Source organism: Protopterus annectens, chromosome 5.part0 (genome assembly GCF_019279795.1).
Source record: "Protopterus annectens isolate FY-2018-M chromosome 5.part0, PAN1.0, whole genome shotgun sequence".
Taxonomy (NCBI): Eukaryota; Metazoa; Chordata; order Ceratodontiformes; family Protopteridae; genus Protopterus; species Protopterus annectens.
Genome location: NC_056735.1, coordinates 1982882503 through 1982895249, shown reverse-complemented (window position 1 = coordinate 1982895249; position 12747 = coordinate 1982882503). Strand labels below are relative to the sequence as shown.

The 12747-nt window shown below is 37.1% G+C and overlaps 1 protein-coding gene across 3 annotated transcripts in view; it reads left to right on the top strand.

Moving 5' to 3' along the window:
• DACH1 (dachshund family transcription factor 1) overlaps nucleotides 1-6470 on the top strand; it is a 1758683-nt gene extending 1752213 nt beyond the window's left edge. For all 3 annotated transcript variants that reach the window (XM_044071748.1, XM_044071747.1, XM_044071749.1), the window contains one exon: nucleotides 6220-6470. In XM_044071748.1, the coding sequence (XP_043927683.1) occupies nucleotides 6220-6237 (18 nt within the window). In that variant the 3' untranslated portion in view covers nucleotides 6238-6470. The remainder of the gene's footprint in view (nucleotides 1-6219) is intronic.
• Nucleotides 6471-12747: the final 6277 nt, after the last annotated feature.

Below are 12747 nucleotides of genomic sequence, written 5' to 3'. Positions count from 1 at the left end.
AATATGGAGGGGAAACATAAGGAGAGCGAGACTACATGCAGGAAGAGAGGCCCAGAGAAGGGATTAATACTAATAATTGTTTTAAATTTCTAGCCAGTGAAAAATCTGATTCTGAAGATTAGGGATCATTTGTGCATAAACCCAGGAAAAATATTCATTTTAGGAAAGAGTAAAAATAAGAAAATTAAAATTTAAAAGTATTTCCCCTAAACTTAAAAACAAAAGGAAAAGCAACAATTTTATAGTAATTTCAGTAAATATGAACAGTATTATTAATAGTGTAAGAAGGACAAGAATACTGGAATGGTGTGCCATTCTGTGGATGCGTAGATGTGCATGTGATATGAATGTTATGCTGTTAGAGGATGTACGATTCCTGACAAGTAAAGAAATACTGCAAAAAGAAAAATCGTGGGGTGGAAATATAAAGTGTGACTTAGGAAGTGAACGTTGTTCTGGAGTGGCTATGTTGTGTAAAAAAAATTTAAAAATGGTTAAAATACTAGATGGGAAGGTTAACTGTTGTGGATGTGAGGTGGAGAGAGAGAAAACATGTTTATAGAATTGTAGCATTATATGCATATGTAACTTAACAATGAAAGAGAGAGACTCTGTTTCATCAGGCATTAGACTACATGGTGGTTAACATGAAAATTGTAATTGCAGGGGACTTTACTTGTAATTAAAGAGGAAATGTAAAAAGAAAAGGAAAGAAGTAAAAAAATACAGTAAGTGATAAAATGTGGTAAATTAGCTATGTGGAATAAAACTCAGTAGACTAGTGAAAGGGGACACTTGGATCTGAAAATGGTTATTTTGTATTATTGGAAGGTTTGGCATAGCAGATGGTGATATGGTTTTGACAGATTTTTCAGACCATGTAGCAATATTGATGGAGGTGATGAAAAAAGGGAGCATATCTAAACAGGAAAGGGAATAAGAAGAATAAATGAGAAATTATGGAATGAAACTGGAGAGTGGGAAATATTGCAGTCATAGAAGGATCATATAACATTAAGGACTTCTAAAAACTCTAATCTGAATGGTGGATTGAATTTAAAAAGGAGTATGATTTTTTTTTTCCAATGTCCGGAGGTTGTAATAAAGGAAGAGAAAGTGAAGTATGGGAAAATTCATTAGAGAATCTCCAGAATAATACAAGAGAGTATTGTGATCTGGAAAACATATTTAAAATAAATCGAGAAAAAATGAAGGCATTGCTATTTAGGCAGATATATTATTTACAAAGGAGAAGGAAGGAAGGAGGTAACTGCCTATGTGAATAAAATAGTGAATGAGGATATTAGTACAAAGATGGAAATGAAAAATTTGAAAGGAGAGATAAACGGAATACTAAAGCAAATTATGAGTGTTATAGCACAGCATGTGGAATATACGTATGAGTAAACAGAAGGAAATAAGAAAGAAGGGAAAGTAAAAATAAATTCCAGAAAGAGTTAAGGGAGAATTTGAAAAATAATTGACTATAAGTGAATTTGGTGAAGTACTTAGGAAAATAAACGTTGGTTCACTATCTGGTCCATGTGGTATAGGGTATAAGACATTAATGGATTGGCAAAGAGGGTATTTTGGGAATGTACTGAATGAATAGTTAATGGAAGGATTTGTTTATGAAGAGTTCTGTAGTGGGATGTTAAATTTTATCTGAATGAAAGATGAGAAGAATGAAATAAAAATTGAAGACCCATCACACTAAATAACACAGATTATAATTTTTTATGAGAATAATACAGAGGAGAATGGAAGGAAGGATAAGGTATATTATGGAAAAAAGTGTATATGGTATAAAAGGGATGCAAAGAATTACTATTTGTGAGAGAAATTGTGGGTGATACTTTAAGTAAAAGGGAGGACATGAAACTTATAGTAGGTGATATTAGCAAGGCAGTTTACTTTCAATTTGTCGATCGCAACTTGTGCAATTTACAAAATGTTGAGACAGACGTATGTTGACTCAAAACATCGACACAAAAAATGTCGGAACTTACATCAGAGAATACAATACAGAATTCGCTGTTGTGAATTCCGACATTCCCAGCCAGATCACACTATAGTGGGGATCGGGAAATGTACCACTAACCTCACTGTAATGCGATCTCGGAGTTTGTATATATAAGTAGGGGGGGATGCAGCCCCCCACATGGGAGGTGCAGGGGGGCTTGCCCTCCTGGAAACATGTAATGTAGTGTAGCAACTTTGACAGGCAGACAGTCTGGGAGTCTGCTTCTTGTTCGAAAATGTCGATATCGATATTTTTGGACATCTGGTTCAACATTTACGTTAGTCGATGTGCAAACTGATATTTCGGTTCGACAACATGACTATTCAACTGTGTTACAGTCGACAAATTGATAGTAAAATAGCAAGGCATTTGATACTGTAGGACATTATCCTTTGTGAGATGTTCTGGAGAAGTATGGAATAGGTAATAGAAATAGGAGAGTGTGTATGTCAGCATATCAAAATAATACAGTGACAGTAGTGAATATAGAGGCATAGCTGGCTGACACAGTGCCCACTGCCAGGCCCTGAAATAGGGCCTCATCCCCTTGCTGAGAACAAAAACAACAAGAGAACCTTCCAATAGACTGCTCATGGCAGTTTCTAAAGCACACATGCCCTCTCCCTACCGACTCTTCATTTGGAGAGCCAAAAAACAAAAGAAGAAAGGAAACACATTAATAGACGGCTCATAGCAGACTGAAGTACATGCTCCCTCCCTACAAGTTCTTCATTGGAAGATCAAAATAAAAAAGGAAATGCTTCATTAGACTGCACATATCAGTCTGAAGCACATGCCCCCTCCCTATCAGTACTTCTTCAGAAGATCAAAAAAAAAAAAAAAAAAAAAGAAAAAGAAATGCTGATAGACCGCTCATGTCAGCCTGAAGCACATGCCTCCCTCCTAAAAATGACACATCCTAATCATTTCTTCATTTTAAGAGCAAAAAAGAAAGAAAGGAAATGCTCTGATAGACTGCTCACAGCAGTCTGAAGCACACACACACCCTCTCTATCAGCTCTTCAGTAGAAGAGAAAAAAGAAAAAAGGAAATTCTCCGATAGACTGCTCGCAGCAGTCTGAAACACATGTATGGTCCATACCAACTCTTCACTGGAAGAGCAAAAGAAAAAAATGAATTTCTCTGATAGACTACTCACAGCAGCCTGAAGCTCATGCCCTCTCCCAGGCATGCCACCTCCCTACCAGCTCTTCATTCGAAGGCCAAAAGTAAATAAATAAATAAAAACATTCTGATAGACTGATCATGGCAGTCTGAAACACATACGCCCCCTCTCAAGAATACCCCTTCCTTTACAGGAACAACACAAAAAAGTTGCTTTTTGTACTGACATTTCTGAAATGCCAGTACAAAAAGAATATAGGAACAGCACTCAGATTGTTTCCTCTAAAAGGTTGCCCCTAAGGCACAATCCTCCTTCGCCCAACCTTTGCTATGCTACTGAGCAAATGGGTGCTTGAGCAATGAAATATGCATGAAGTGTGGTATAAGACAGGAATGTTCATTGAGTGGAATATTGTTTTCATTGATGGTGAATGCAGTAGTGAGTGAAGTAGCTTATAAAATGAAAAATACTAGATATGAGATGCAAAGGGAGGTGATGATGCCATTAGTTTTGACATAGGCAGATGATAACAGTTGTACTTGCTTAGAACAAAATATGGATAAGAAAAATTTTGGTTTGTCTGAATGGATGTTTAAAGAAAATGGGAATGACCTAGAATAAAAATAAAAGTAAGGGTTTGGGTGAGTTGGTGTGTGTACTTTTCAATGATTAAAGTATCTTCTGATAGGATAAAATTTTGGGAAAAATATGTAGTTATGATGAAATGGGAGGGTTTGATAAAGTAAATTAAAGAAATATGTCTTCTGTAGAGGACATATAGTTTAGTATTAAGGGAAAACGATTTATCTGACGAATTCTGTACTAATGGGAAATAGCATATATGTCAAATGTTTATATGATCCCAAAAAATGTAAAAAGTAAATTGGGCAAATGGTGTTTTTTCTCATATGAGGTTCAAGAATTAACATAATGAAAAGAAGTGTGTTGTATATGAGTGAAGATGAAAGGGGTTTGGGTTTACTAAATCCAGTTGTTTATTCTGCTTGGATAAAGGAAGAGAGTGAGAAATTAGTAGCGAGAGTATTTAAATATAGTTGCAAAAAGATCTGGGAGACGAGAATTAAAAAAAAACAGGCAAAGAATACGTAAATGAAGAAGTTAAAAATTATCAAGTAAAAAATACAGACATGGAAAATAAAAACTGATGATACAGAGAAAGATAGAAGATAATATTATTATGTAAATCTATGGAGCAATTTGCTAGAAAAAGACGTGATTAACGCCATTAAAGTAAGGGGAAAGTGGTGTACCAAGACAGTAGAATGTCAGGATTTCCTATGGGGACTGTTGATAAATAAGTTGCCAGTAAAGGGGAATATGCTATATAAAAAGGAATTTGAAGGAGTGTTTATTGTGTGAGGGGGAACAGACCACAAAGCATGTTTATTTTTGAAATGTAAAAGAGTGGTGAAACTCTGGAAAAAGTTGTGAGAATAAATTTTTTTGAAAATATTAATGGCATAAACGATGTAGATATGAATATGTTTATGTATGGATATTATAAGAACAAGAAGAAAGAATATGTGAAAAGGACAGATAAATTATTTTATGTAATATGGGTTATTTGGAATGAAAGCCTAAGTGAAATTTTGTTAAATGGGAAGTGGATTTTGGCAGATGTATTGCAAAAAATTATGTTATGGTTGTGGGAAAAGGAGTGGGGGGTCAGTTATGGAAGAATAGCAATGATGATTTTATAAGAAAATGGTACATAGTAAAAAGTAGAAATGTGTGTCTGTGTATGTATACACACACGCACACACACACACACACACACACACACACACACATATATATATATATATATATATATATATATATATATATATATATATATATATATATATGGGTCTACTTCAGATCACTGAAATCCCATTTCACTGACTTTCATTTCACTGAGACCAAATCACCTAATTTTCAAAATACTGAAAATTCATTTCACTGAATCTCATTTCACTGAATTGTAAGCTATAGACTTCCCAGCAGTAGTGGCAGCATGTAGAGTACTGTGAGGCAAGTAAAAGGTATATGCCCTTTTCCCCACTGTAGTGCGATCCTGGAGTTAGTATATATAGTTGGCGGGGAGTGGGGGGCACAGCTTGGTTGTATATTGTCTGGTTTATGTTAAGAGGATAAGTAAGTAGTGTTTAAGTTGTAGAAAGAGGTAGTCATTAGTTTTGTGAGTGTTTGTCTATGGTTTTCCATTTTATCTTTTGAAATTTAGCATTCTAAGCTGTCATTGAAATGAGATTCAGTGAAATGAGTTGCCAGTATTGTGAAATTTAGGTGATTAGGTCTCAGAAAAGTGAAAGTCAGTGAAATGGGATTTCAGTGATCTGAAGTAGATCCATATCTTGTAGTTCCAGTTGACATCCTTGGTTAAAAATATGAATGCATTTATTGTCCTTTAGTATATTCTTTATATTTATAATAATTTTGCATATCTGAATTATAATTATCTGTATGAGTACTGCAGTTTTCTTAAGGACATGTGTTTGTTCTACAAAAACTGTCTGGGCATATAGAAGCTATAAATAAATGTATTTGTATGTATTAACTTCAAATCACTTTGGTAAACACGTCTTTTTATATATATTGTTTTCTTTGTACCTGCTTGCTGTTTCTATATATGAATAAGTACATTTCAGATTAGTTTATGCTGTAGCTGAAATGAGAAACAGAAGGCAGTGGGTCTTGAGGATTGCTTTCTAATACAAAGTGCAACTAAAAGTAACTGTTAAATATAATGATTTTTTATTAATGAAGTAGCTATCTAAGCTACTTATGCGTAGGGCTTGATTCTAAAAGACTTACTGTTGGTATAAGTGACTTACATTGATGTAAGACCTCTTTGTAGATAGGCCTCACATCAGACTAAGTCACTTACATTAAGAATAAGTCTTTCGGAATCTGGCCCAAATGTTTTGTGTTTTTTTTTTCAAGTTGGAGGGGGAATTTTAATCAACAGGCAGTTCAAAGCTCTCGTTTGTTATTTATCAAATCTTGACATGTTTTAAGTCATCTAACCTGTGTCTATTTTTCTTTTCAGATGGGAGGCTGTATTTGAAAACTTCAGTCATGTACTGAAGCTTGAAGAGGTTCAGTGACTTAATAACAGACTTAATGAAAACATTTGTCTCCAAAGTGAGAATGAAGCATACCGCTGTCAGTGAAGTACAACCTTGCTACTTTTATACATCAGCATTATTTGTATGTGAAAAACGAAGATTACTGAAGGAGTGTTCAGTAACAGTTGTTAACCTTCACTCAGTGCAGAGACTTTAAGACTATTTTAACACTGTAAAAAATTACTTTTGTCACACAAATGACTTTTTTTTTTTTTTTGCTGTGTGACAACTGTAAATACATGGGACAACAAGGTCCCAGTTTTCTTTTTGTAAAGAGAAATGCATCCTCTCCTTACTGGGTGATAATGAGCACATCAGGACACTTAGTCTGCGGCAAGAACAAACTCTTTGGAGTAAAAACTGCTGCGTCAAACTGAAACCAGCAAGGAAGCTCAGAAATCATTAAATGAAGACATTTTAGGCGATTTTTGGAAGAAGAAAAAAAATGGACAGTTTAGTTTAGATTCAAAATTCAGTATCTGGATGACATTGTATTAGGAAGTATGCTTTCACAAGCATAAAAGAAGTGTACTTTTTCTTACAGCAAGGTCTTTATTACTGTAAACAGCTGCACATTACTTGTTGTAAACTAGATGGCTTTTTGGAGAAAAGATAAATGGTATCTCTTTCAATCTTTTGTTCACATGTATATAACTACAAGCCACAAGTAAAACGTATGCAGTAGAATACTAGGATTTAGATAAATGACAACATTTAGATGCAGATATGTTTTCCTTTAGTCACCTTGTTGGTCAGGAAAGAGACCTTTCTAGTTTTAACGCATGCAGGCATGTAAATATTTGTCCTGGAGTCACAGTATTATTGAACAGAATCTCAAGTGTATGGTAACCTGTCAGAACTGTGTGGCAGACACTTTCATTTGTATAAAGAAACCGAATCAACACTGTCGGACATGAATGTTCCTAAACAGCTGTGGTTGAGCTGTAAATTGTAATGTTTGAGGTTCAGTCTGTGTTACCTGCATACCAAGTCGCCACTGAGTACAGAAGTGCACAATAGTTGATGCACCAGATGAAAGCTTCAGAACTGAGAGATAAAGCTGGGGTATGTTTTCACCCTTTCCATAAGAAACGGGTGATTTTGCATTCTTTCTAAAACATTTTTTTTGTTCAAGAGCTCTATGTTGAACCACCTGCAGGTAACTGGAAGTTTATGATGACACAGTTCTTTTTTAAAGGTGTAGATTTTTTTTACTTATTTGTGTTTTTACCTGTGGTTATCCCTTTAAGACTGCTTTTTGTGAACCAGAAATGTATTGTAGTTTTTTCGTGTAAGTTATAATGTATACATGATGTTTTATTTATTTGCTTGAACATATCAAAAATAACCACATAGGCTTCTTGGAACTCAGTGGATTGTTAATAACACTTTGGTTAGGAATGTCACAACATATTAGTAATATCATGAAGCAGATAGTGATAGAACAATTGTATGTTTTAAAGTTTTATATATATATATATATGTATATGTATATGTATATATATATATATATATATATATATATATATATATATATATATATATATAAAACTTTGTTTGCTAATGTTTTGCATACATTACCTTTCTTATCTTAAAGTCTGTTCACTTTTTGTGTGCCCATGCTGGTATAAACCTTCCACACAAAAAAAAAACATAGAAAATGTATTACTTTGTTTTCTTCCACTGGTAATTAATGTGAGCGTTGACCAAGGTTTTATGTGTAAAACTTTAATATTCTCTTGACAGTAGTCTTTAAGGGGTTAACATCTGTATTTATGTGTGCACTTGTGGCAAATGTTTGCCATTATTGTTTAAAGGAAAAGGAGAAAACTTAAAAAAAAAACAGTTTGAGTCATTGCTCTGGTCCTTGCATAGAGTCATTACTGACAAAGTAGCAACTACAAAGTTTAACTTTCACAGGGGAGTCTTTTGCTTCATTAGTTCTCAGCTGGTTCAATGAAAATTGCTGAGTGGCAGTGACAAGAAAAAAGCCCTGTTAGTTTTAGGAAGAAATATGTATAACTACACAGTAGATTTTGAACACTCATAAGTCTGCACTGATAATTTGAGTTTCGTGCCCCCAGTTTATTTCTGCTGTTCATTGCATAGACTATCAGTACAATTTGTGCTCATGTTATTGTTTATAACTTTTTTTGTAATCTTAAAGATGTTATTGTCTAGCTGTTCTGTATTATAAACACATTTGCGCTCTATGCAATCCCTTGGAACAGATCATACTCATCTTCATGTAGGACCTATGAAAATTGTCTATTTTTATCTATATATTTAAAGTTTTTTAAAAAAAATAAAAAGGTTATTACGAATTTTGTTGTACAAAATATGTACAAAAAGAATCTGTTTTTACATCATAATGCAAGAATTGGAGATTTTTCTATGGTAGCCTAGTTATATGAGCTGGGATTCAATGTGAGTACCACATTTACTGTTATTGGTATTTAATTTTCTTTCTTTTCAAGAATCTGCTAATAAAACTGTCTGAAATCACCTAGTGACTTTATCACTTTCCTCAGTGAATATTTTTTTTCAGTAATGCAGAGTAATGAAGGAGGTTTGCATCCTAATAGGAAGGTGTCTAAAAACAACATGTCAGCTCTTTCCTGTGCTCAGAGAACAATGTTGAATGATTTCATTTAACATATATCTGCTTCTCACTAATATGAATTACTCTGCTGAAAAATAAAAAAGCATACTCAGTGGTTATTGTATAACCAGCACATTTTCCATATTTATTTTTCTTGCCAGCTAAGCAAAGTGTTGCCATCTACATGATTTATTTATATGTGTTATTTCAGTTTATGAAGATTTTATTTGTATCCTGTATGCTTCTTTCGTAATATTATCTAGATTCGCATTCACTTAAGTTTTATGCTGAATTGCACAGAGGGAATAAATACCTAAAAGATCTTGTGTTTCTATAATGTTTGCATCTGGGCAATTCTTCAAAAAGCAATATTTACTCAGCTGTGAATGACAAAAGTATAACTCTCAAAGAAATCTGCAGTTTGAACTTGGAACTAGCTGGTTTCTCAGTAGTAGCACTAAAATCTGAACCCCTGTGACTAGCACTTGCTCTAGAACCTGCTGGAAAGCACTAGGAAGCCTTAAACTGATACAAACACTCAACTCTCCTTGTTAATAAGGAGAAATTAATCGTAGGCACTAAACAGCCTATAACTGCAAAGTACCTTGCAAAAGTAAGGGAAAACAGCTCTTGTACTTTACAAAACAAACACCTAAACAGGCATGTCCAAGGGTCAGCTTCCAGTGATTTCTCCTGTCCACCTGGTGAATCTGGGCTTACTGAAGCAATGCAGCAACTGCCTCATGTACACAGGCAAACCTCTCCTCCTACCACCCAACACTACAACCTGCGAGAGATGCACTTACATAGCCAAACTGGAAGCAAAGCTCTCTCCAGCCAAAATTGTGCTAGACAGTCAAGAGGAGAAGGTTAACACCTGCACTACACCTCAAGTAACAAATAGCCCTTCAAAACCCACACCATCAACACCCACACATAGCAACACTAAACTCACATATGCGGAGACTCTTAACATTAACCTGCCCAAGTAACAAGGACCTCCGAAGCTGAAACGCAAACACCACTCACAAATAAAGTGACACATAGCTCACAACACCAGTGCACCACCCAACAACAGCCCCTAAAGCAAGACAACGTACCAAACACTTTAGTCATAGGTGACTCTATAGTCAGGCACACTGATGTCCCACTCACCAGGCTGAACAAGGAGAAAACTACAGTCAGCTGCCTGTCGGGCGCCAGGATCCACCACATCACACATGCACTCAAGTCACTCCACAACAAGTACAAATATGACTCTGTCATTGTCCATGTTGGAGTGAATGACTTGAGACGGGTCTATTTCATAACACTGAAGTGTCAAAACTTCAAAGACAAAAAACTTGAACTTGAAAGCTCGAAGACTGACAATACTGAAGCTGCAGAACATCAAATTCTTTCCCAGGGAAAGAATTTGGTGGGCCGTTTCCGCTGCTTCGCTATTTCCTCCACGTTGATGCGATCTCGGAGTTGGTATTTAAGTAAGGGGGTGTAGGGAGCACAGTCCCCCATGTAGGATGGTATGGGGACGAAGCCCCCACATTAGAAATAGTTTGTAATGTTCATGTGTTTCGTGTTTTGTACTGGAACAATGATTTTTTTTCCCAGGGGGAAAAAATCGCTGTTCTCAGTCTTCGGGGTTTTCAGCTTTCATGGTTTTGGGTTCGATGTCATAACATTCGAAGTTTTGACACTTTGATGTTATGATTTAGACCCACTTGAGACATACCACCCAGGACTACATGAAAAGAGACATGGAAGAGCTCTCGGATCATGTGGCCCAGGCAGGTATGACCCTAGCCCTGAGTAGCATCCTGCCTTTGCCCAGAATGATACCGCAGTATAAGGACAAAATTATTAACTTCAACAATTGGCTAAGCTTCTGGTGTCATTCAAAGGGGATCCAGTATCTGTCTACCTGGGATGAAATGATCGATAAACCATGATGCTTTGCCAGAGATGGTCTGCACCTGTCGCCCCTGGGATTCAGGTTTCTCGCTAAAGCTCTTGCCACCCATATAGTGCCTTTTTTAGGCAAGGTAAGACTGCAATCCAAATTGTAGCTTGCTACAGATCCCCCACCATGCCCCAAGATTCTCACTATCCCTTTCTAAACATACTGGAAAATATTAGGATACAACCAAACAGCCTAATACTGGGTGATTTCAACTACCCTGCCATTAACTGGGAAAACTACTCGGGTACCATCACCTTTTCCCAACGGTTCTTGGAATTCATAAATTCCAATGTCCTGGATCAACTAATCCATTGTCCCACCAGGGGCTCCAATATCCTAGACCTGATCATTACCAACATGAGAGATAGATGCTCCACACCAGTGGTCACCCCCTCATTGGTCAGGTCTGACCATAAGCAAATCACCCTTGACATCCACATCCCACCCCCACCCCCCCAGTAAGGAAACCTCCGTAACAAACTTCTCCAAAGCCAACTTCATGCTACTCAAGTCAGAAGTGACAAACTTCATGACACCCATGCAAATGGGAGCTGAAAGTGCAACTGCTGAATCCTACACTAAGGCACTGTACGAGCACATCCATTTGTGCATGAATCGTGCCATCCCAAATAGAACCAAGATGCTGTCCTCCAAAAAAAGGAAGCCAATCTGGTGGTCCCCTGCCATAAACAAACTGTACAGCAGAAGGAAGAAACTGTTGCAGAAAAGAGGAAAATCCCAGGATGCAAAACACTCCCTTACAAGCCTCAATAAGAAGCTGAGATCCCGTCATAAAATCCTCCAAAGCTAGTTACGAAAATAAAATTGCCAAAGATTCCAGAGACAACCACAAGCCATTCTATACTTATGTCAAGAATCTAAATGGCAATGCTCAGATCTGCTGTGAGCTACAACAGAATGGCATTAAATATACTGATCCCAAGGATATTGCCAATATTCTGGCAGATCGATTTAGTGCCAAAGTCACCCCCCTCTCACCCCCTAAAGGGCCCATCTCAGTACCAAAAGATTGCCAAATTCCGGTAATCACGGCCACACAGGTAGAAACCAGACTCTCCAAAGCTAAGAATACAGCATCCATGGGACCAGATGACATCCCGGGCTGTGTACTACATGAACTACAAAATGAACTGGCACCTCACCTAAGTGTCATGTTTAATCATAGCCTCACCTCAGGCTTTGTGCCCACTGAGTGGTGCACAGCTACAGTTATCCCACTCCACAAGGGGGGGATCCACCTTGGATCCCGAGAACTACCGTCCCATCAGTCTGATGAGCCTGATCTGCAAGGGCATGGAAGGCATTATCATGGAACTTATAAACAAAGACATTGGCAAACTTCAAACACTGGACCCCACCCAGTTTGGGTTTTTGAAGGGCCGGTCTTGTCTCCTGAACCTGATTGACTTCTTCAAATCAGTCCCTAGAGCTGTGGAGGAGGGTAAGGCGGTCCAAACCGCCTATTCGGACCTCGCCGAGACCTTCAACATCATTCCCCACTCTGGAATCATAGATAAACTTACTAAGCTGGGCATACATCCCTATGTCACTCTATGGGGTGCCAACTGGCTTACTGACAGAACCCAGACTGTAAAAGTAGCTGACTCCAAATCCAGCTTGAGGTAAGTGACAAGTGGAGTACCTCAAGGTTAAGTCCTGGGATCGCTCGTGTTTGGCATCTACTTCTCTGAAGTTCAGGCCAACTCTAAGGGAGTCTGGCTAACAAAGTTCACAGATGACTGCAAACTGAGAGCCATTATTGAATACCCAAATGATGTGGATATTTTACAAAAGGGCCTTACAGAAACAGATGCGTGGTGCCAGAGCCATGGGCTCAAGCTTAATGCCAAGAAATGTATAGTTATCCCC